We start from the raw sequence: 24871 nt of genomic DNA on the forward strand, positions 1-24871 counted from the left end.
CGGGCCCGCGCCACCCGCGCCGCCTTTAAAGCTGCCGGGACGGGACACCGAGGGTCCATCGGCCGCCCCCGCCGCCTCCTCCCCGGGGCGGGCCGGTGGCCCTCGCCCCCCCGCCCCGACGGGCGCTCAGCAGCCGCAGGGAGAGGGAGGGGAGCGAGGATTACAGCTCCTCTTTGGGAAAATGCGGCAGGGCCAGGGCAAGGCACAAACCTGGGCGCAAGGGGAGCTGAGACACCGTTCTTCCTTCACCAGAAGTGTTGGTCTAGGCTAATTTTGCATTTCAGTCTCCAGAAGAGTAGTTGCAAAGAACGGGAGAAAAAGCTCCCAGTGTGATGAGCGAGGCACAAGGAACTGCCCGCTCTGTTGCCAAATCTGGGCAAGAGCATTTAGGCTGGTTCCTGGCACTGGAACGCCTGCCAATTTCTGCAGGAAGCTGCAGTGAGCTTTAGCGGAAAGCACGGCTTAGGGCACAAAGGCACCCTCATCTCCAGCACAGGACTTTAGAAGATACCTTTGCCAAATCTGTACCCTGTTGTACTGCAGGATCATCTTCTCTTCCATCACCTCCATCAAGGGAAGAGGAAACCTTGATTTAGAAGAGGAACCACCAACCCCTCAGCTGAACAGTATCCAGCAGGCACTGACTCACTTCAGCAAGTGCTACTGCAAAGGCACAGCACCATCACTTTCCCGAAGGCTGCAAACAGTATCGGTGAAGAGGGACCACCACCCTTCAAGCAGGAGAAAGCCACAGGACACGACACCAGGGAAGTATAATGGCTTTTCTCTCTCAGAAGAGGCTGCAGCTTTTTGAGCAAGAGCACGTGCACACACACCCCAGACAAATTTCAGGCAGTGCCTGCTGCTGCCAAACGCTGCTCACACACATGGTCAGCCTCAATAGGCAGTCCTTGGGAGGAGCTCTTTGCCCTCTCCTGGTCACACACACACACCACAAACACTCCCTCAGTGCAGAGGGACCAGAGCAGAGCGTGTGCTGCAATCCATGTTTGAGCAGCACCCAAATACCAAACAGTTTCAGCTGTGTTTCTTATGCCTCACCAAACCACAGTGGTCTTTCACACCCGCCCTCCTCCCAAAGAGTCACACTGAAGCAGTCTGTGGCAGCATCTAAAGATGCCCTGGGTTTGGAGTCTCTGTGGGAGTCCAGATCTGATGCAGTTGCTCAGAATGTGGAAGTAAGAATGCAGCTCCACCAGCACGGGGCGCAGCCCGGGTACCCCCTCAGGGTAACCAGGAGGAATGGCACTGTCAGAACAGTGGCAGAGGTGTGAGACCACTGCAGTTCAAAGTGCTCTCACAGGTGGCACCTGAGTTCACAGGGAAACTACTGCTGATAGCCCTAACAGAGCATTTTTAAATGTGTACAGAGGTACATACTGAAAATACAAGAAAAACTGCACAAATTATATGCTGTAACAATATGAATCCCCTTTTCCAGAGTAACACTAGGTACCTTTTTCTCTTCCAAAGCAGAAAAATGTTTCTTCAGACATACTAAATTGTTAAATTATCTTCCACCTCTTTAAAGCTCTTGCTAAAAAAGAGGAACAGGAGAAAGTTGTTTGTACTTGTTTTTTTGGTTTGGGGTTTTTTGTTGATTATAGAAGATCATCATTAAGTCTGGCATATCTCCAACAACTCTGGACATTTTCCAATGTAACTGCTGTAGTCCTACTGGGTGTCTGTCCTGCTTTTAATGCCTGAGCTGACCAGACATCAGATTTCCCCAAGGGCTCAAAGCCTCCAGTACAATTCCCTTTTCCCAGCTCTTGGTTAAGTACCAATCAGACAAGAGGAAGTCAACCAAGTACTTGAACTGCAAAGGACTGTGTGTTAGAGAGAATCCATGTTCTCCAGCCACGTGAGGACTTCTGCTGAAGAATGGATCAACCACTAAACCTGTAACTAAGTTGTTGGACTGTCTGCAGCACAATGAAGCACTTAAAAAAAAACACCAAAAAGATCAACACTACTGGTAAACATTTTGTAAAAGATTTATTTAAGTATCACAAAGAGGAAAATACACAGAAGATTAGAAGCATGCAACCATCTTCCATATTTCTTGCATTTTATTTTTCTTGCATTCCCAGCTCATTGTAATAGAACTCCTGTGCCACCCTCACTTGTTCCTCAAAAATACTGTTTCAAGACATAGGATAACCAAAAAAACCACAATAAAAGGTAAGATAACATATGAGAAAAGTGCAAAGTAAAAAAGTCACATATACCACATTCAAACCCTTCTCCTTCCAAAAACTGGATAAAGGCAAACTGTCATTTTGCTGCACAATCAGATTGTCTTTATGAACTACTTTACAAAAAATTAATATAAATTAAGGGCATAATCCTGCAGACACTTATAATCACATTTAACTTCAATCAGAGTGGCTCAATTGGTATTATTAAAAGCCACAAGTTAGTCACATGCCTAAGTTCTTGCAGGTGTAAGGCCCTAAGGCAATAAAATGTTTAAGAGCATTAGGGAGAACAAAAATTAAAGCAAATGAAATCACTCTCAGATGTGTTTTGCTTAGTAAGTTTATATCAAACATATTTTAAACAGAACAGTTTGCTCCTAAAGCCCTGAACGTTTCTATTACTTAAGCAGTTTTGCAAGATTAAAAGACAAAACCCCCAGGAAGCTGGTACAGATGTTAATGAACATAAAAATTGCTTCAGGCAGGTATGTAAGGAGGCGGAGGTTCCTTCTCAGGCATCTTCACTGCCATTTCATAGGTTGGCAGAACATACTAAGGAGAAGACATTTTGAAGTGGTTAATGCAAAAGATTTCAAATGGAAAAAAAACAAAACGAAGAAAGCACACATGCCCCATCAGCAACTTAATCCTCTGTTGCAGGCAAAGTTATTTTAAGAATTTACTGCTGTTCCTTGTAAGCAAATGAGGAAGTGAAAGAAGGTGCAGGAGCAGTTTACTGCTCTGCTGAGCCTAACCCTGGGTCATTCTTTCCACACCCCACTGCATCTTGACTTTGCAAAGCAGCAAGGAAGGTTTGGACTTGTGCAATCAAAACTTCCCTCTACCACAAGAAAAACATACAAAGACTTCTCTCTAAAGACCCTCCTTTTAGGCACAGTCAGAATTTAGCTAAGAAATTACCTACCACAAAATTAGCTGCTTAATAGTTTTTTATTTTTCCAGTCTTTCTTTAGAAAGCTGGACAAGGCTTGGAAACATACATGGACGTGGTGATTTTCTACTTCAAAATTAATGATACTGTTTCCTTTTATCTCAAAAAGAGATTACCTGTGGAGGAGCTTCAAAAGCAGGGTACACAGCAATCTCTGGAAAATTTCTGTTGTTGATGTATTTATAGCAGTTCCATACACAGTTAATTAGGTATGCCTGAAAGAAGAGAGATTTCTTTTTAAACACCTCATAAGCATTGGCTGATTCAGAAATTAAGTGTTGGACTACATTCCTATGATAAAAAGGAGCATAAATCAACTTAGGCAATACATATCCGAGGAATGGTTGCTATTTCACAGACCTGGCCACATACCCATGTTCCTCTCCATTTAGCTTTGCTGTCACAGTGACTCAGAGAGGATGCACCACACAGGTTTTAGCAAAAGAATTCACAGATCCATTCAACTAATCCATCTGCCTCAGCAGTGCTAATCAAATTTAAACATTTTGTTTAGAAACTTGTATGCATTAACTCAGTATTTCACTACAAATTTACAAATATTAAAATTATCTCTACATAGGTAAAAGTCTCTTTGCATTCCTCCTTCCTACTCAGGAAGGGCAGAGCTGCATAAGCACACCCCAGTGCGCACACACAAGTTAGCTGAAGACACCAGTACACAACATATTAAGTCATACCAGAACTGAACAGCCTAACAATTGTGCTCAAAGAAGTTCTTACCTCAGCAATAAGGCAGCAGCTGGGTTCTCAATTCAGCATTGGAAATTAACCAAGATTGACAGTGTCTTAATGCTTATTAACTCTTGCAATGGTTACATTATTAAGTTTTAACTTACCTTTAAAATGATAAATAAAACAAAGAACACCAGAACAATAAACAAGAGACAGCTGGAGTCCAAAGAAAGGAGATCTTCTTTGTAAGGGAAATCCGGCTAGTGAAAAAAACAGGGGGGGAAGGGAGTGAAAGGGAAAAATGAACACTGCACAATCAAATATGATAGAAAAACATCCAAACTTCACACCAAATGCAACAAACCTTTGTATAAACTATTCCCCTGAAACAAAAAGTTCCATTTCTAACAAGTTTCCTCTTTATCCTCCCACAAAGCAGAGTATTTAGCCTGCCTCTGTCCCACAGGAACAGATCACTACAGTACAGTCTGTGTCCCTAGTCACTTCATCAGTCTCAGGCCAACACAGACTCTTCTTCACAGCTGCATAAGTATTTGTACTTATTGTCCTCTACAGCTCATAAATGACTTACTGTTAACTACATCCTGTCAGTCCAACCTGTAACACAGGTGTGCAGCATAAGAAGTCACCCCCAAACTTGGAGGAGACAAAACAGAGCTGCTGAAAACCTATTTTCCTTCCCTGACCACAGGAACAAAGCCTCTCTCAAACACCAATATAATGTTTTATCTGTTTCAAAAAGGACTTGGTTTTTAAACATCTACTTGAAAAGATCAAAACACAGACAGCCAGAGATTGTGGTCCCTGCTGATGGTATGTTCTATGCATTGACTCTTGCAGTTAAAACACAGGCAGTGTTGGTGAGAATTCCATTTCAGTTTTCTTAGAAAGTGTTGTTGCAACTTGAGAAGAGACACATAGAATGGAAAAGGGAAAGCTTGGAATCTCAGATTCCATGTGTAATGCTGCTGGAATCCTTACCTACACTTCTGCAGTCCTTACCTACACTTCTGTTCCCCTTCCCTACCAAATAAGGGTCAACGCATTTTTAATCTGCAGTAGCAAATTTGCCACTGAGCCCCATTGCTTAAAGGGTTACAAACACACTTCCAAGTCCAATTGTAACCAACAAAGTTTAAACCAGTAGTTCCCATCACAATTCTTTCCTTACTCTCCCTGTCTTTTGTTTTAGGGAGGAATGACACCTTTAACTCTTCCATCTCTGATAAGCTACCATCCCACTGTAACCACATATGGCTGCTGCAGGCTGAATTCTTTTTTCTTATGCACAGGAAGGGAAGTGTAGCTCAGTCACTGATCCAATCAAAACAAACTTTAATTTCAAATGTAAAACATCAACTTCAGCTGAATACTTACCAACTGCTCCAGGTAATCCTTGATTCTGGGCAAGTAGGTTAGAGAGCTGATGGCAACCAGACAACTGAGCACAAAGTCAAAGAGTTGGTAACAGAAAAATGGGATCAGCCAACCTACACGATGCTAAGAAGATATAGAAAAAAGGAATCCTGTAAATTATTTAGTTAAGAAAAATCAAGTAGCAACTTTAAAACCATGGATTATAAATATACTTACAGCAATGGCACCATACACCATCATTGCACTGATTGTGAACATGAGGAGGGAGATAGCAAACAGAACACAGGCATTTTCTGCATTAAAAGAAAAACAGTAAGAATCAGTCATTTCCTGGAGTAGTCATGCTGCAGCTGATAGGTACCCAAGTTTTGTCCATTACTGTGATCTGTTCTCAACTGACTCATCTGTGCCAACTAGCAGCAGCAGAATAGAGTAGCTCAGATCCTTCCTAACAAAAAAAGATCTGGTTCAAGAAGACCTACAACTACTCTGCCTTAATCAAAAGCCTGACTAAAGCCCAGGAACACCAATTAGAAGCTTAACATAGTTTGACAGGAATGCACCATAATGATGTTTATTTGTAATGTGTGTCAATGCTGAAAGTATGTGAGTTATTAACTTTACAGCTGGACAGAATCTTAAGCGAGGCTAAAACAGTATCAACCTTTACACTTGAAAATGGTTTGGTTATGTAATTTGGTCATTGGCAGTGAGAGCGGCACTGCTCCTTCAGTAACACTAAGGAAAACAGGAAATCACTGTGTGGAAGGTATCCCACTAGTTACAAGAAAAGGCAGTTGAACAGAAACCAATTTGTAGCAAAATCGAGGACATTCATGGAGGCTGCATGATAAAGATTCTCCTTGTGCATCACAGTTACTGATGACAGAACTCAGCTGCTTTCCACAAGTTACATTACACTTGTTCCTTTTTAAACACAAAGAAACCAGCTTGAGTCTATAGATGTGGTAAATTACTGCTTTTTAGCAATATTGAAGCCAAAATTTTATAATTCTCCTGCTTGAAAAAAAGAGATTATCTGAGAACCCTTTCTACTCTGCAATTAATTTGAAAAGACACACTGTGGAAGCACTTACATATCCAAGTCAGTGAAAGGTAATAATATCTACATACACAGATGGCATCAAGAAAGAGCCTCCCCATGTCTGAAACACACTGTGTTGATCAGACCTTAGTCTCAGCAATCACCAGTAAGTGTGGATGTCTTCTGAGGAGTTACTACTCCGAGTATACACAAGTACAATAATATCTGTAATGTTCTTTCATGCACACAAAACTCTCTAGCCCAGATCTCAACATAAGGAATAAGAGTTTTTAAGTCAAAGGCACGTAACAGATTTTACACTAAAGAATGAAGAAAGCACCTTCAGCTTCAGAAGCATCTTTCTCATATAAGCTTAAGTGTACCAAGTACACCAACATCCTTTAATTTTACAGATTATCTGCTGTGATGTTACTTAGTATCTTAGCCTGAAGAAGAATTTGGACCTTGCTCCCACTCTTATTGCTTATTACTCTTATAGTAAATGTGCTTTACAGTCACAGGTCATAACTGACCTGAGATCCTCAACTCAGGTCATGAACAATTAATCCAAAATGCTCAAAACCCAGTTTTGGGCTGTACTATTTAACTTCACTGAATCTGACCCTCCCTAAATTTTTATGTGATACAACAGATTGAGGTAGATTAGAAGTGCCACATTACACATATTTCTGCACATTTAAAACCAAAAGAAGCAAAGCATATGCACAAGTTTACAAATACAACGGTTAAAAAGCTTGACAGCAATTACACTCGTATGCATCATACACTGCATAACAGAATGAGGAGTAAGCTTAATTCTGTTCACAGTGCTTTCCCTTTCATTTATTCTACAGGTGAAACTTAGAGGAAACACTTTGGTTTCACTCAACTACTTGGCATTCCAATCCTTCCACTTTTCTTTGAAAGGTATCATGGTTTTCTTCTTAGCAAATTCATAGGCAGGAGCTCTAAGGTATTTCCTGATGTATGAACATGACCAAAAATTCAGAAGCAAAGTCTCTGAATTTGTTTTCTGCTGCTTGTTTCACTGAGACAGCAAAGTTAATAAGAAAGTGAATCAGAGATGTCCCACACATACTTCAACACTCAAAAGCATCAGAAGGCCAAGAAATCTCATCATTTAAGATACTTGGGCATAAAATGAAGTTAAAATAATAGTCTATAAAGATTTCTTTTTATTCTTGTAGAAGAATTCAATCCCAGAGTAATTGAAGAGAAATTCAGAAAACAAGATAACCATATTTAAAGGATGCATGTGTACATTACAACCTAGTGTAAGACAAATCCATGATACTGCATGCTTTACATTCCAATCAGCCAGCAGTGTTCTAGACCTACCAGCCATTCTCTCGGAAGCATAGTAATTTCCAATGACTTCATACTGGATATCAACAGTTGGCACCATATTTGGATGAGTCACTTCTACTGTCAACAAGATGCCCATCAGTAAGTTCACCACCTGAGAGAGATCACAGTTACCTCAAGGTTAATTACACTGCAAGATTTTTTTAATGACCACTAATAATCCTTTATTACAGTTAAAAATAAACTCTTCACTTTGCCTGTATGTGGAAGAAAAAAAGAGGAGCCCAACTTACAGTTAAATTTCAAGCTGATTTAGTTAAACCACTACCAAAATGACCCAAAGAACATGGAGCACTTGCTAAGTTCAATGAATCACAATTAGATAATTTTGCAAATTGAGAGGATGGTAAGGTTCCTAGGATTCAAATAATATAATTAAGCTGATTCTGCTTGATGAATGTATAGATTTGTTAACTGGAAATAGTTAAAAAAGGTCAGGAAGGTAAAGGTACAGAATGAGAAATATTTGGAAAGAATTTCTGCTTTCTATAACAAATTGAGTTAATTTAACACACAAATAAATTACTGGGCTTCTGCCATGTATCAGCTTTAATATGTTAGAGAGAACATCTCCCTCTGCTTCCCAGATCACTTATTAAAACCTCACCAGTCCTTATCAGAAAGGTCTACACAACCACAGAAGTTAAAAAGTTTCACACAAAGATCATGCACACATTCAGCATGGGCTGTGTGCTCACCAGTCTTTCTCCTCCCTCTCGCTGCCACTTAAGAATCCTTCTGTTGCCCCATTTTGGTACAAACCAGCTTCAGTAAGAGCTCAAAGAATCAAAAGTAGCTTAAGCCTCTGTAAAATTGCCCTGACAGCACTTATAACATATTCAAAGTTTACAGGGACATATCTAGAGACATATGCCAAAGGTTACATAACACAAAAAACTCATGATGGTATTCTCAAGCTGCAGACATTTTCCAGTCAGAATTCAGTACTGTCACTACCACCAACAGGATCCCATCCAATTAGCCTCAAAAGAAAAAAAAAAAAAAAAAAAGTTTGCAGTTTCTCACAACTTAAGAACATTTGCCAGGTACTTCTACTGGCATGGTTCCAGGAGTCAATGATGGTGGCAAGTCCATGTACAATTACTGAAGATTTCAGTGAGGAAAAAAATATTTCTAACCTTTTAAAAATTTTCAGACTATAACAGTTCCTATAACTTTTTTCCCCTCACTGTTTTTATTCATTTTTTCTTCTTTTTCTTTTTCTCCCAGGGGTTTAGAGATATATGGTGATAAGTTTGCTTGTACTTTCTGCTAAAAAGAAGCCTTTAGTGGAGTCAAAGTTGGTCACTTTGTAGAAATGCAATCATCTCATCATGTATTACACAAACTTACTAAAATTTCCAGCTATTTTGACCCAGTTGTATTTTTATAAGGCATTTTATGCCTCGGAATATAAAACGTAGTAACCAAAACAGCTTAACCACCAATATCTTTTGCCTTGAAATGCACATATTTTTACTCGTATAGGACACTTCTTAAAGGGCAAAACTTTTGTTCATCTACCTCTTGTCTTTAAATCTTATTTTGCTTCACCCCTGGTCACACACGTAGAACACTTTCATCTCACGCCTGGTTTGTCCTGTACTCTGGCCTTCTGCTCTCAATGCATTTTCCACCCTTCTATTTCCTCCTCTCTGTGAATGAACTGGGGATACTGGAAAATACCTTACTGCACTGTACTTGTTTCAAAGAGCCCCTGTCAAGGTTCAGGTCTCTGGCAGTTAAAACATTCATCTCTACTTTATAAAGCATAAAGGTAGATGTTCAATTGCAACTAAATCATTTACTGTTTATACAGTCATCAGTTTGCCATGATAGGCTACCTGCTTCAGGATAAAGAGCAAGCAGCACTTGAATTACTATAGAAGTACTGAAGAACTTGAATGCCTCAGAATTTTGAGATTGTAATCCCCATCTGTTACTTTTTTTATTTTCATCCTATCAATCATCGTAATTCAACATACCAAAGTCCTTAGTAATTTCACTAGTTACTGAGTGCAGTTCCAAGTACTAGGGGTTTATTTTCTCAACCTGAAATAGTATGCAAGTAAAAGAGAAAAGAAGTCATTCAAAATCCAATCTATCAGAATCAATGAGACCAAATAAAAATAGTAACAAACCAAAACAAATCTAAACAAAAACAAACCCAAACCTCTGCCAATTAACACCTCAGGGTTTCCAGCACTCCATTACTGCTGTTTACAAATCCATCACAACACTGAGTAATTCAACACATTTAATATATGGATTTCAATTAAGAGCTACAGAGACAGCCAGAGCCTCTATTTTAACTCCTTCCACTCTTTCCCAGAAGCTTGATAACAGCAAGACCACAAGGCTTGTTTCAAAATAATCGATGTAATAGGCAGCAAGACTATGGTTTGGACCACAGAACGTCATTAGAGCTTTTACGTATATACTCACCGCAAATCAAGTATGTTCACAAATGTCTACATAGAGAAGTCAAAAAACCTAACTCATGTAAACCTCAGTGCAATATGCGGATTAAACCCATCACCATCTTCCACAGAAAAAAAAAAAAAATTAAAAAAAAAAAAACCCAAACCAGACAAGACAGCACTCAGCAGATACTGTGCAGCATCCTAAAGTAAAACCTCAAATCTCAGCAGCCTCATTCTGGTCTTTTATGCTAGGAAATAAAAAATAGTAACAAAAATAATTTGCAAAATGCATGTTCAAGTTCTTATTCAAAAAACAATTCCATTAAGATGAAAATAACCTTAATTTAGTTCTGTAGTAGTTTAAGGAGTGTATTTTACATTTTAATATCTGGGATAGTTAAGTTTAAAAGTTTGGTGTAGCTTGCATTATAATTCAAATAGCTAAAACTTCAAATTCTCAATTAGCAAGTCAGCATTTATTACACACTGGTAGCAGAAATATTAGCTCCCCATATGATTAGAACTCTCTAAAATACTCTGGAACTACAAACAAGCATAACCTTTTCAATTAGTGAGTTTTATCTCCACTGTGTACACTTTATGTCTCATAATGTAAGTGCTTCATCTCTCTGGAGGCCTGGACATGAAGTCTAGTTTTCCCCAAGCACTCTGAGTGACTTGGGCAAAACCACGAATTCCTACTTTTAATTTGCTTGTATCCCTTTATGAGGGGGAAGAAGGGAACTTGCCTTGCACTACTACACTCACTTTCCTTTCACTTTTCCAGTATTTTTTCCCTAGACATGTTCCCAAAGAAGAAAAAAAAAAAAACCCAAGATGGAGATTCTGATTTGGTCTCATTTATTAATATATTAAAATAATAAAAACTGAAGAGTAATTCTAAAGAGGGTACTTCAGAGCCTGTAGCACCACCAGTATTAGACTGAGACCAGTTATATTGGCTCATTTCTGTCTATCTGGTTCAGTGAACAAGCAATTCCAGAGATCCCCCTCGGCTCCTGCTAACCAGCGGCAATTGCATCACTGACTCCAGCCCTGAAGTTTGCTGCCAGAACACACCAGCCGCTCCCTCCAAAACAATGCTATTGGCTTTTATGCTATTTACTGAACTCTGATCACATTTTTGCCAGTGCAGTGTTTGTGTTTCCGGTTTCTGGAAAGTGCAGTGCCCAATATGAAGGTTTACAGGAAGAAACAAACTTCAAAGCAACACGACTGAAACTATGGAGAGAGGAACAGGAGGTTTCTTTTTCCTTCCTACACAGAACAGCAGTGGGTGTTGCACAGCTAATCAAGCTTTATCAGTCCTGGAACTGAAGTACAACTCTGCCAGAAATGTTCTTAACTTTTCTTTTGGTAAATATGCTTTTATTTATTGATCACAAACAGCAGCAGCACACAGAACTGTGCTTGAGACACTGTTCACAGCAGCAGACATTTTAGAAGGTAGTCCTCATTCTCTCTGGACTTGCAGAAGCACACAGCAAGGACAGTGATAAAATTGTTCTAGTGAGGAGTAAAGTTAATTACACACATGACTTAAGAGTATACAAATAAGCAAAGAATAGGAAAATGCCTAAAGAAATGTTTACATAAGAATAACGCGTGTATTAAGTAGACAGAAGTCTTATCTTACTAAAACATCTGGAGTAGATTGCTATGAGACTCCATTTTAAGTGACAGCAAATTCCTTCAGGACTGTAATGCACAAGAACACAGTTTATATAGTAAATAGCAAGATTTTCAGTAACATAAAACTATCCTTGAACTAAACATTCTCCCCCTCCAAAAACCTACATCCTTCAAAAAAAGAGCCCAACAAAACCAAAATACACAAAATACAAACAAAAAACCCCACCAAACCCACAAACCAAAACCCATCACCCTAGAGAAAGTTATTAGTATTTGTCCCACTTAAAAGTAGAGATTATTTAATTGATTTAGAAATACTTCTAAGAACCTGAAAGACTAAGAGCTGTATTGATTTTTGAGGGTTTATAGCTTATTTTCAACAAGTATAGGGAGATCCTCTTTTTATGCATCTTGGTCGCTCAGTTGGCAAAAAAATGTACAAGCCAACAAAGTCGCTGGAGAGAGAGGACCTGAAGAAAAGGCAGGGTAGGGGGTTGGACATGTAACAAAACTTTAGGGAAAAGGTATCTCTTTTTCAAAAATAAATTGGATAAAAGTGCGTTAATTAACATGTCTAAAAAACCTGACATATTCTAGACCCTTTTTTTTAAAGTCTGGCAGCAGGCAGTTAAATTTAACTTTGACTGTGCAAACCGTAATTTACCTTTAAAAAAGCGTAATTTATAGTTGAATTCTGATTTAAAGCACTAAGCAAGACCACCTAAAGCTTCCTTATAACCTTATTTCAGCTCAAAACAGCCAACTGTTGCCAGACTTAAAAGTTCTCACCCTTTGCTAGGTGACAGCTGAGAACTGCATAAAAACATTCAACCCACGGTCTAACAAAGCGTTCGATATACAGGGTTTTTTAATAAAAATCCGCACCTCTGAAGCGCTTTGCACGCCCCCTGCTACCCTGAACTCTACTTTTCGCTCCGGCAGACCGAGCGGCCGCGGTTACACGAGATCAAAGCCGCGCTCCGCCGCGGGAGCCGCAGCCTCACGGGTGCCCGGCGCAGCCTCCACCGTCCCCAGCACCCATTCAGGAAGAAGAAAGAGGTGCCGCATCCAGGCAACAAGAGGAAACGTAAGCACAGCAAGAGAGGTAGAAACTGGAAGCGCTACCAGGTCTGCGGCCACGGAAACATCTCCCTGTCCCCCGCCCCCAGCAAGTTCCTGGGTTTACAGACGCTCCCGCGAACAGGAATCGCAGTGCGGAAGGCAGCGAGGTGCTTTTGTTCTGTAACAAGGATTACTGACCAGAATTCCTGAACTCCACCCATCAGCACAGGGTGCTTTGCAGGTTTCCAAAAGGAGCTGGATTCTCAATACTACAATGGACGTTTTCCTTTATAATGAACTAATAACAAAACTTAACCAGCACCAAGACTTTTATCCAATTTATTTTTGAAAAAGAGATACCTTTTCCCTAAAGTTTTGTTACATGTCCAACCCCCTACCCTGCCTTTTCTTCAGGTCCTCTCTCTCCAGCGACTTTGTTGGCTTGTACATTTTTTTGCCAACTGAGCGACCAAGATGCATAAAAAGAGGATCTCCCTATACTTGTTGAAAATAAGCTATAAACCCTCAAAAATCAAATCCTTGTGCCTCTAAAGGCGGTTTCTGTACATGGCTGTTTCATATCAGCACAAAAATTCAGCATTCTTTGTTTCTTACAATCTGAAAAAGAGTAAGGGAGAATACAGAGTTGATTACAGCTTCAGAACAGAAAAGCTATGATGCAACTTTTGTAAACTATCCCCTTATTTTTACTGCCCATGAGGGTAAGCGGAAGGAAAGATTAGGAAGGACTTCAATAAAGGGGAGCTCAGGCCCCCTTTGAGGGTTTCAGGCCTTTAACTTGCTGGTACTGTTTTCACATTTCTATGTCACCCTAGTTCAGAACTTTAATATTTCATCTTCACAACCGCTCTCTTCTCAGAGAGAAAGCACTCACCAGTCAGAAAAAAGGAGGTGTTTTGGGAGCCAAATTTGTTTCCACTGCTCTTTAATCACTGCGTCGAGAACAAAGTACGGAATAACCAGGAACTTCCCTTGCCACAAAGCTCTCGTTCGTACTTCATCTTCCTCTCAGAGGTTACACACCACTCACGGGTACCTCATCTCATTCCCCTATTATATACCCCAAATTCCAGCCTCCCCCAACTCTCCCTTACCAAGAACACGCTCAGTAGTGTATTAAAGTCTCAAGCCCTCCAAACTAAAAAACAGAAGAGTGACACAATCTCTCTGAGACGCAAATTAAAACGCTCAGAACTTTCTCTTCACTTTCTTTTTCCAACCACAAGGCAATCTGCCGAGAGACAGCAGGGCTTCTCTGTTAGCCCGAAGGAGACCCCGGGAGAGAAGAGAGACCCGAGCCCCGCTGGGTGATCCCAGGAAATGCCCTCGTGCAGCTTCCCCCGACCGCCTCAGGAAAGGGAGCAACTGCCCGGGCGAGGGGAGAGGGACACTGCGGTCCCTCGGGGAACAACTGCTCGGACGAGGGGAGCGGGACCCCGTGGTCCCTCGGGGAAGGGAACGACTGCTCGGACGAGCGGAGCGGGACCCCGTGGTCCCTAGGGGAAGGGAACAACTGCCCGGGCGAGAGGAGCGGGACCCCGCGGTCCCTCAGAGCGGCCGCGCGGACGCCGCTCCCCCGCCCCACCGAACACCCGGCGCACGCGCGCTGAGCACGGCCCCCACCGCCGCCCCTTTAGCCGCTGGTCGCCCCCGACTCTCACCATGTACCAGGTGCCCAGGATGATGGTACCGGTGCGCACATGGCAGCAGCCGCAGCAGCGAGTGCTGTATAAGCGGTCACGATTTCGCTTGAACGTCATGGCGGCACCGCCGAGCTCCAACCGCCAGACCCACCACCCGCCCTCTCCGGGCAGTTCCCGACACCGAGGGCCGTAAAACCCCCGGCGCGCGCGTCACCGCTGCACTGACCAATCAACCGCCGGGAGAGTGTGGCGGGGCGAGCCTGTGCTGCCGCAGCGACGGGTGATTGACAGCAGCGCCGACCAATCACAATAGCCCTGGGACTAACCCCCCCCCCGCGTTCACCTGTGGTGACGGGGGCAGCACCTGAGGTGGGGGCAGTGCCATTTCCGCCATGTTGGGCTTTGCCCGCCTCTGCCGCCGGGCGAGTCTGGCGGGGAAAGGTCCTGCCCTGACCTACCTTACCTTACCCTGCCTTACCCTGTTCTGCTCGCCTCGCCTGGCGCACGGGGAGCAGCTCGCCAGGGGTTTGAAGAGACGGAACTTGGCAGCCGAGGAGGCAGCGAAAACCCATGGGGAAAGCTGCGTTGTCTGGAGACGTTCCCCTGTACTTAGCGCGGGTGAGGGCTGGCTCGAATTCTACGGCCAGTTCCGAGCCCCTCAGTTCGGGAGGGACTTGGAAGTTCTAGAGAAAGTCCCGAGAAGGGCAACCGAGCTGGTTAAGCGTCTGGAGCAGAAGTCTAAGGAGGAGCGTCTGAGGGTGTTTTACCTGGAGAAAAGAAAGCTCAGAGGGAACCTTATTCCTCTCTGCAGCTCCCTGAAAGGAGGTTGTAGCCAGATAGAGGTCGGCCTATTCTCCCAGGCAACTGGTAACAGCATGACAGGACATGGGCTCAAGCTGCGTTAGGGAGGTTGCATAGGAAATCAGGAGAAATTTCTTCATTGAGAGGGTGGTTAGACATTGGAACAGAAGTCACTATTCCTGGAGGTGTTTAAAGAAAGACCAGACGTGGCACTTAGTGCCATGGTCTGGCATTGGGTCATGATTTGGATTCGATGATCTCACGGGTCTTTTCCAACTTCATTGATTTTGTGATTATGGACAACCCTTGATTCCAAAATAATAATGAGTAAGTAATGTCTCCTGATGTCCTGATTCCAGCTGGGGCAGTGTTAATTTCTGCAGGTGCCAGGAGGGAGCATGGCTTGGATGTGGAGCTTATTCTATCCCATCTCACATCACTGGTCATTGCCAGGAGCAGGGGGAAAAGAGGTTTCTTCCTATGGAGAAAACACGGAGGAGGGAGCCGGCTGGTGTTGTCTATTGGGAGCGGGGGCAGGTTTCTTATCTCACTGATGTTTCCAGTATATTATTGTGCCTCCAATTCTTAACTCCATCCCAACACAGCAGGAAAGATGAGGGGAAGGGGGAGTGAGACAGAGCAGTGTGTGGTTTTGGAAAGTCTCAATAGAAGTTCTGAACTGGGGAGTACCATTCCTAAACCGGACACTTGGGCAGAGGTATGCTTTGAGGTACTGCCGACATCCCCCGGCTTTTGCAGAAATTCACCCAGTGCTGCAGAAGCTTTAGTTCACATGAACCGTCTCCATTCTGCTAACAGTTAGCTGTTCTTCTGAGTTAATTCCTTGGATTAAAGAGTAACATTGTGTTACATGCTAAAAGGATATGCCATCAGAGGGAAAAAAAAAATGTGCTGTCTTCATTGAGTATGTGGAAAGTTTCAGCACCACTTAGACACACTGTCTTCTGTTCCCACAAGGAGCAGGACCTGTAAAGTTCCCCTGACCCGATGGTTTCTGGAGACCTGACCTGTTGATGCAGAAATGCACACAGTTTATTTTAACCTTCTGCTTGCAGCTGCAAGTATGTCCTTCTTGGCAGTGCACAATCTGAGAGACAGAGCCATAAATATTTGCTGTGCATGTATATACCAAGATGTATGTCAGTATTAATTTGAGTTTTTCACTTTGAACATTGAGAAGGTAATGAGAGTGACAGTGCTTGTCCTTTTGATACATTCCAGATTGCACAATTAACACATTTTATTGTTTGAATAATAGACTGCTTAGTCTATTTTTAATGTGAACTGTTGCTGAGTTGTTTGAAATTATTTACTTAAGGGCTTTAAAAGTGACCTTTTTATTTTAAATCCCCAGAGTTCCATAGTAAGTGTTTTTCTTCCTTAGGGCATATTTCATTTTGAATAAACATGTTGTAAGTGCTGCTAAGATGGCTGTAATGATCCTATTATAAACTATTGTTTGTTTCTTTAGTGGTCCTAATGTTCTCTGCCCTGTGCAAAGATGCCTAATTATCAACACTGATTTAATGTAGTAAGAATGGACTAATTTTAATGAATATACAAGTGTCCATGTAAAAAAATAGAAAAAAATAATGTGCATTTTCTTGTAATCAGTCATTTTAAAAAATCAGTTTTCTCACAGATGGCACTTTGGTAAGCCTAAGCCAACTATCCCTGCTTCATGCATGCCTGAATTGATTACATTGTTCTGCGGAGCTGAGAGGTTCTCCTTCCTGTTGGTCTGTCCCTGTGTGAAAAAGGAATTCACAGGATTAGAATGAGTTAGAATGAGAATTATTAGAATGAGAAATGAAAGCAGAAGCCCCTCCCTTGAAGTTTGGACATCCATTTGTAAACCTCTAGATCCCACTCCCAGTTCAAATGTTTTGTGAGGGCAAGTGTTCCAGCTAAGATCTTGCAGTTGGACACTTTGCCTTCGCTAAAATCAAGCTCTCATCAGGCTCAGATTTTCAGGGCTATTTTCATGAGATGAAAGAAATCTTAATTAAGTGTTCATATCTTTGTCAGCCAGACTCAGAATAAAAATTGATACGATTCCCTTGAGCTTCACTGCTTGTTATACTCTGCAAACAACAAAGATACTGGGGAGAATAATGTGAATCTCATTTAACATCACAAAGAAGCTTTCCACAGCAGGATAGGCTGATGTGGAACTACTGAATTTGCATTAAAAAAACTGTCTAGTTTCTCCTCTTTAAAAAAAAAAAATAAGGAAAAGAAAGATTTAAAGAGTATTTTGAGAATGATTGCATTGTTTCTTGTACTTAGGGGAAGAGGTAATAGGTTAATGATTTTAGTCCTACCCTCTGTGAAAGATTCCAGTTCTTCCATGCCACAAGCAGCCCAGATGACCTCAGGCAAGACACTTCCTTTTTGCTGAGCCTTAATTCTCTCCTTTTTGCTAGTTCAAAGAGGATTTGTGAGGCTAAATATATTAAAAATTCTGGGCTCAGCTTACAGTCATGACAGACTGAACAAAATCTCAGAGTCATCAAGTACTAATGATGAAATTTACTCACAAATATCAAAAAGACCATGGCGTGCAGGACCAAAGCATCCACAACAGTAAGAGCAGGAAGCCATACACAGATCAGCAAGTCAGAAGCAGCTGCGAAAGAATGATTTCGATTCCTTTACCAGCATGACATTTTAACTCCTTCCCTCTCAGCAGGTAGAGAAGGGGTTGATATCGAGGTGTTCCTCATTAGCCAAACTAGTCAGAGCTTTCAAAACCCATGTCTAGACAGGAGATTTGCACTTCTGTCTTGAGAGAGCCTGGCAATGTTTTACAAAACACAAATTAGTTTTGGATAATCACATTTTAATGAGGTGACAGCAAAACAGCTGGGATCAGGTAAATGAGAGACCAGACTTCAACTTCTACAATTTAAAGTCCTACACTTGCAGGATGTTAAAACAATGCAGAACTAAGACTGTTTTCTGCAAATTTTTGTAATACCATAATTTTTCCCTTTCATGCTGTTCTTCAGCCTATCCTTGGCTAGAAGGTGGTGGTTTAATGCAGTAACCACATTGCCAGGATGGCAATATTTTTAAGAATAAGGTGCTGTTCTGCTTCAGCATTTGCTGTGTTTTGTGAAGGAAAACATACAGATTCTGAACGGATAATCACATGTAACCTCGGGCAGAGTTCATATCACTTTATAGTGAAAATATTGTTCTGATGGGGGTTGAGAAATGAGGACACAGTGAGATGAACAGATATGACCAGCACTACTACAGGTCAATCAAACTTCTAGGAACATCTTGTCCATTCTTTGCCAGGAAATAAAAGGTACAGTGCAGGACATGCTGGAGCTACTCCATCCCAAATGGAAGGGACTAGAGTATGAGGGCAGGAACAATCTACTGCTATTTTTTTTTTTCCTATAACTTTATGCATGTGCCTGCTACTCTACTTTCTAAAACAACAAAAACAAACAAACAAACCCCCCCAAAAAACCAAAACAAAACAAAAAAAAAAGCAAAGATTAGTTAGCTCCTCAGACTCAGTTATTTTCCATGCTGAAAAAACATTTTTAGATTAAAAAAAACAAAGTTTTTCAACATCCCAGAGAAGATATCTTTACATAGAAACTTCAATATATAACACTGTATATCCGTAACAGAATTTAGAAAAATCTATAGAACTGGTGCAGAAGGTGTGAAAAATACCCAGGCTGAAAGCATGGATTGACTTTTTGCTTCCTTAAAAAAGATAAAAATGTACTAGAGTAAAAGCAAAATATTAACATATCAATGAAGGGAAACAAAACCTCATATAAATTAGTCATGGGGAAACTTTCCTGTTGGTGACTCATACAACAAAATCATAGATATCCTGAAGTCAGCATTAACAAATTTTACCATCCTTTTTTTCTAAGATTAATTTTGAAGTAAAACAATCTAATTTGGAGGATCAGTGGTTTCTTGTAAAAAGGGTTAGAAAGTAATAAAAATGTATCACAATGAGTTTTGTGATTATTGAATTTTAGTCTTGTTTACTGAATTAATCAACTTCATTTTGGGATTCCTAATGTAATGTTCCAAGCTTCTGTCCTATTTGTTCTAGTTGGTTGCTGTTAACAATATGAATTATCTTTTACCATTATGAGTCAGTTTAACTCAGTTCCAAACCTTTTAAACTCATAACAGATGGGTCAGAAAGTCAGGGTTAGAAAATAAGCTAAAATATGACAGCATGACATAAAATTTCTCTAAGCCCAGGACTGTTTCTGGGTTACTTGCTGTATGCTCAGATTTTCTAAATCTCAAACACTGAATAAAAATTCTTGCCTTCATTTAGAGAATCAAAATCTGCTAAACTAAAAGAGCTGTGGTTCATTTATAGCAGCCTCCACATAGCTGAGGACCTATGAAAATGTCTAAAAATAACATGATCTAAAATGGTACTTGCAATTTCAGATATCTCAGTGCCTTCACACGAACAACAGTGAGCACTGGAAATGGAAAATCTCCTGTAGTCGCTGGCAGCCTCCCCCTTCCAGCCCTCAGCCTGGACTTGCCCGTCCATGAATCTTGGTGAACAGGAGGAGCCCGAGGACCTGAATGCTACCCTCTCAGGGAAGCAGGAATTTACCTTCTAGTGGTTGTTATTTCTTTACACGTTGGCTTCCTGACTGTGTTTGCAGTTTGGGACAGCAGCAGGTTTCCAGGAGGAAGCCTGTGGCAGGCGGCTGTTGCTGCCAGAAGAGCCCAATAAAGCCATTTATCGTGAGTCCCTGTAACCTGCACTGCTCAGAACCAGCACCAAAGGAAAATTGTGCATGCAAAGTGAAGTCAGAGTCTGATCGAAAATAACATTTACCAAATTTCTGATATTCTCTTGGTGGGATGACACAGGGGTCAATTACTCTTACAGTGGCCTTTTCCCCAGAAGACAGAGGGAGTTGTTTCTGAGATCAATGCATTACAGTGTCTGTTCAGTCAGTACAGGAGGACCTTTCCTTTGCAGGAACACCTGCAGGGCCAAATATCAGGGATGGCACATACTGGAAAGTTCATTTTACCTTGAAAAGATCTCTGGGTCTAGTTCAGTACAAAGGACAAAGTTTCCTATATTTGATTTTTGTCACCCATGACTTGAGAACCCTCTCTCACAACATCGAGCTACGCTTAGAAAATACTCAGTGTTACAGAGTAGGCTCATGTTGTAAGCATAGTAAAGAAATTATTTCTTGCTAGGCAATTAGCATGTCTACCTGCTAGTCAGCTTGTGCACATGTTGGCTGTGCCAGCAATCTGCACATTGGGTGGGACCTTGATAATTATAGACAATTACAGTGATCAGTTATGGATAATTATGGAACAGCAGGCCAAATTCCTCTCTATGGTTGCCTGTCTTTACCCTGGTGGTGTTACATCATGGTTTGAATGTGAAGCAAAGCTTCAGCCTCTGCATCTGCATCCTGCTGTCTGCCTGCAAGTAAACACAACTTTGTAGGTCAGGAGTTTGTCAGTTACATAATCAGCCTCATCTTAATGCCTGTGATACTATGGATTCATCATGTATGGATATGGCTCTTTTATTAGGGATATAGCCAGTCTTCCACCTTCAAGAGGCTGCCCACAAGAAAGAGTATCATTTCAGAAATGGAGCAGACTGAGTTTTCAGAGAAAGTGGAAACTTAAAGCCTTGTATTTCATCATTTACAGCTGCTCCTGTAACAATTAACTGCTTGCCCCTAACCAGATCATAGATGTTTGCCAGCCACACTTCATCCCACCTCCCACACTGTGGCTTTACCAGAGGCTTGATTTCCAGCCACTGGGCCATTTGCAGGCATGTGGAGAGCTTTTGGCTGTTCCTAAGGCAAGTGTCTCTCAAGCAGCTAATAAATTGCTTAGGGAAAAGGCAGAGGATGCCAGCTGGACCTGGCCCATGAACTGGCAATTAGACAGTACTGGATTATTGAATGACCAGAGAGAGCTACTCTCAATTTACTCTTCTAAGGGATAACATTCAGTTATAGCTAAAGCCATACTTAAGCATGTTGGGGGGATGTCGAATCTTCTGTCTGAGGGTTTACAATGCTCTCCAGCTAGCAAGGATCTGAGACTGGGAGAATGTGCAGATCCAGCACACGCATTTAACCCTGCTGGAGCCAGGAGCAGCAGAGCAGGCTGATGATCTGCACAGCCTCTGTCCTAGAAGCACAGAAACCAGGGAATAACCTGAACATGTGGTGATAAAGGGGAGTTTCTTAAGGAACTCAAAGGTCTGATTTTCAAAGCATCTGCAGAGACCATTTATTAAGCTGTGTGATGGTTTTTCAGACTGACAACTGGGAAGTAAAAGAATGGAAGCTGACAGAATTGCTTAGAGCTTTGTGTTCTGGTTTGGTTGTTTTTGTAAATTCAGCTGTCTCACTGTAGAACCCTTCTGCATCCCTGGGAGCCTGTGCAGCAGCACTGCTAGGGGATGTGGTACAGGTATGTAGTACAGTCCAAGCACTGCCACAGCCATATCAAACAAGCCACAACCAACATACCCTTTCCTAACTGCTGACAAAACAGATGAATCACAGAAGCATGCTGTACATTGCCACCCAATGTTCCCTTAAAGGTGCTTTTCAATTATTTAGGAAAGCCTATGATCAGGAATATTTAGTTGTAGAAGTGTATTTTTTTTTTGCCTACATTACAGTGTGGTATTAAATAATGTGCTGCTGTAAACTATTGAGCCCATCTGTATTGCTGTGATGACTTCCCAGAAGTTAAATAGTGAAGCCAGAAGGAAAACATAGGCCTCAGACACCACTGAAGTCACAAAGAGGGGTACTGAAGAATTTGATAGAAAAACAGTAATATAATTTGCTGCTGCTTGTCATCAGCACCTCAGTCAGCTTGTTAGTGTTATAAGTCTGGATTATTCTTTCATCCCAACAACAAAATAAAGTCCCAAGGATTTCCTAAACATAGAAGAGTTCAAATGAAGGGAATCTCTTAAAAAAAATTATAGGACCTAGAAAAAGCTTGAAAATGGAACACAGCAAAAACAGGCTCTCATTTACACACATACAAATTAAATAAAACAGCTCATGAGTGTTGGGCTTTGGACAAAAGTTTTAATTTTTTATTATAAAAACAGTGACATTTGAAATACTGAAAAATGTTGAAATAAAGCATAATTACAAACACATCAAAAAGTTTACAAGCAGATATAGAGAAAAAAGCAGAAGAAATCTGTAGTTCACCAATCTTGTGAGCTTCTCTTTATCTCTTTTTTTCTCTTTCTTTCTTTTTTGGATGACAGAGGTTATCTTCAATGCTAAGCAAAGGCCATGGGCAACATCCTGGCTCCAATGAGGTCAATGAATGTTTTCCATTGGCTTCAGAGATAACAGAACTTTGTTCATTACCCACATACTCATTAGCTCATCTTCTAAATCCTTGAACTTGCTGTACCTGTTCCTCCAGTGAGGCCATGCATTTTCTTGTTATGCATCTATTCCAAACTAGTTACTTTCCCGATAAAAGCTCTTTGGTCTGTTCAGTCCAAACTGCCAATATTTCACCTACACTGAGACACAAACACCAAGATGTGCAGATCCTAGACAGTGAGCTGCTAATTGGCATCAGTTAAGATTACCCCTCCCCAGCCTGTCTGAAAGAATCCGACTGTGCTAAATTTCAGGGCACACAGTACAGCTAACTACCCCAAAAATCACAGCACAAGAGAACTGCCCTTCAACACACAGTAGCTAAACTCTAAACACAAATACATTGCTGCAGTTAATTGCTTCTCTGAAGGGTACAGCTGATTTGACAGCTATGCAACAGATGAAGGCCATCAGGGAAAAGTGTTGAGCTGCAGGTAAAGCTTAGACAAGCTGGGATAAGGGATGCAATGGCAGAAGCACAGAGCTCTCCTCTGGCTCCATGATGCAAACAGGAATGCAGCTGTGGCAGTAAAACCACAGACATCCCTGGTTATTCACTGTCCTAGTGAAAAGTTCCACAGCATCAGCCCAAAGCCTACAAATGTGCACACATTTAACATGCATTAGTAATTGTCCCCCTCCATCTCCAAAGGCACAGGGTCAAATGCAGATGGAGATTTGAGAAACACTATCTCATCCTTTGAGGCATCACTTCTGGGATGGGTCAGGCAGAGTCTCAGGACCATCTGAAGACCCACCTCTCCAGCTACCACCAAAGCTGCAGCTCCTCTGGGGGAAAAGGTCTTATGCTTTTAGTGGTGCAGCTCAGCATTGTTTATAAACCACAGTATTCTACTGTAACACATTCTCTTCTCCATACTATGAGCCCTCTGACAAGGAGAAATACACACCCTTCAATAAACACTAAACTGACTTAAAAACTTTATTCACAAATTTAGTTTATATTAGAATATTCAAGTGACAAAATGATAAAAAACTTTCAAACATCAGATTAAGAAAAATTATTTTTAAAAGTTACCTCAGTCTACTATAAGTACAAATGCAACATGCTTTGGACATACAGACTTTAAACTTTAGCCCACCATGAAATCCAGGGAGAAAGATGGGTTTAGACCATCTTTCCAAACAAGTTAAAAACCTCCTTTAGAAATGTTCCTTGAGGAGCAAACTAGTCTGATGTGGGGTAAAAAGTATAAATATGGCAAGGTAGTAGGCAAAAGTCTGACAATAGCAGCCACCAAGGATTTAAAAGAGTTAGGAGGTTGGAGAATCACCCATGTTACTCTCCCTTTGTTTCTGAACAGTGCTTCTTTCTGTACATTACTAGCCTGTCGATGAGCACCTCTGCAAAAATGCCAGAGGAGACCAGACTAGCTGGTGGATCCTCCATGGGACCAAAGTACAATCACAGTCAGGTACAGCCTGACTATTTCTACAATGGCATAGAACACTACAAGTTGACGAACAATGTGACAGCAAAAAACTGAAAGGACTTAATGCAACCAGTCAAACCCCATTCAACAGCTTTTGATCAAGGGCAGCAGCTTGCAATGAACAGCCACTCTGTTTCAAAACCACCTCCTGTGCACAGCCTGCTCCCTCTCTTCGCTCTCTCACACACTCACGCTCTCTGGCTCACTGCTCCTCTTCTCTTCCTCTCGCTGGGAGGTCTCCTGGAGCCTCTCTTTGCCTGGGGCTCAGCAGCATCGCAGAAAGCAGAATCCTTGCAGCTCATTGGCATGTCTGCCCCATCGGGTTGGCACTCTGGCAGCTACACAGCTTCCTCAAGTCTCTTTCTTCATTTTCTTCCTCTTCCTCCTCTCCTTTTTTCCAGGTATGCCTGCCATACAAACAGGGACAGTGCACAAACCTTCCACATGCAATTGCATCCCTGAGAACTATTTGCTTTTTGCCTGATGAAGAGGATTTAAGGGTTCTTAGATGTGTTTTAGAAGGGCCACCTACTTTCAAGGGTAATTCAAAGTCATGGGGAGGACTCAGTATTGTTAGTGGGCTCTGACTCACTCGTATTTGCTTCTGTTTCATGTTGAAAAGAACTGCGCAAAAATTACTGTCACTAAATTCAATAGGAGTCTTTTTTTTTGC

At 41.6% G+C, this 24871-nt stretch overlaps 3 protein-coding genes across 3 annotated transcripts in view; all 3 read right to left on the reverse strand.

Annotated features, from left to right (window-relative positions):
- MATN3 (matrilin 3) overlaps positions 1-570 on the reverse strand; it is a 15076-nt gene extending 14506 nt beyond the window's left edge. Inside the window, exon 1 of the mRNA XM_015620483.1 lies at positions 529-570. Within this exon, the coding sequence (XP_015475969.1) occupies positions 529-570 (42 nt within the window). The remainder of the gene's footprint in view (positions 1-528) is intronic.
- Positions 571-1994: 1424 nt separating this feature from the next.
- Positions 1995-14697, reverse strand: LAPTM4A (lysosomal protein transmembrane 4 alpha). The gene is made up of 7 exons (XM_015622377.1): positions 14517-14697; positions 7670-7790; positions 5482-5558; positions 5266-5388; positions 4032-4127; positions 3291-3389; positions 1995-2774 (listed from the first exon to the last, which is right to left on the reverse strand). The coding sequence occupies exons 1-7, from the start codon at positions 14613-14615 to the stop codon at positions 2700-2702; spliced, it is 690 nt and encodes a 229-aa protein (XP_015477863.1). The 5' UTR covers positions 14616-14697; the 3' UTR covers positions 1995-2699.
- A 7712-nt stretch (positions 14698-22409) lies between these two features.
- The window catches only part of LOC107201298 (protein LYRIC-like), a 30805-nt gene continuing 28343 nt past the window's right edge, over positions 22410-24871 (reverse strand). The window contains exon 12 of the mRNA XM_015620484.2: positions 22410-24605. Within this exon, the coding sequence (XP_015475970.1) occupies positions 24550-24605 (56 nt within the window). The 3' untranslated portion in view covers positions 22410-24549. The remainder of the gene's footprint in view (positions 24606-24871) is intronic.

This window comes from Parus major, chromosome 3 (assembly GCF_001522545.3).
Source record: "Parus major isolate Abel chromosome 3, Parus_major1.1, whole genome shotgun sequence".
Taxonomy (NCBI): Eukaryota; Metazoa; Chordata; class Aves; order Passeriformes; family Paridae; genus Parus; species Parus major.

Excerpts from the sequence above, each read along its gene's own strand:
- LAPTM4A (XM_015622377.1), bottom strand. The coding sequence starts at position 14,615 with ATGACGTTCAAGCGAAATCGTGACCGCTTATACAGCACTCGCTGCTGC. Across the intron at positions 7,791-14,516 it reads TCCTGGGCACCTGGTACATG|GTGGTGAACTTACTGATGGG; the intron begins GTGAGAGTCGGG and ends GATCTCTCTCAG. Across the intron at positions 4,128-5,265 it reads AGGATTACCTGGAGCAGTTG|CCGGATTTCCCTTACAAAGA; the intron begins GTAAGTATTCAG and ends TTTTTTCACTAG.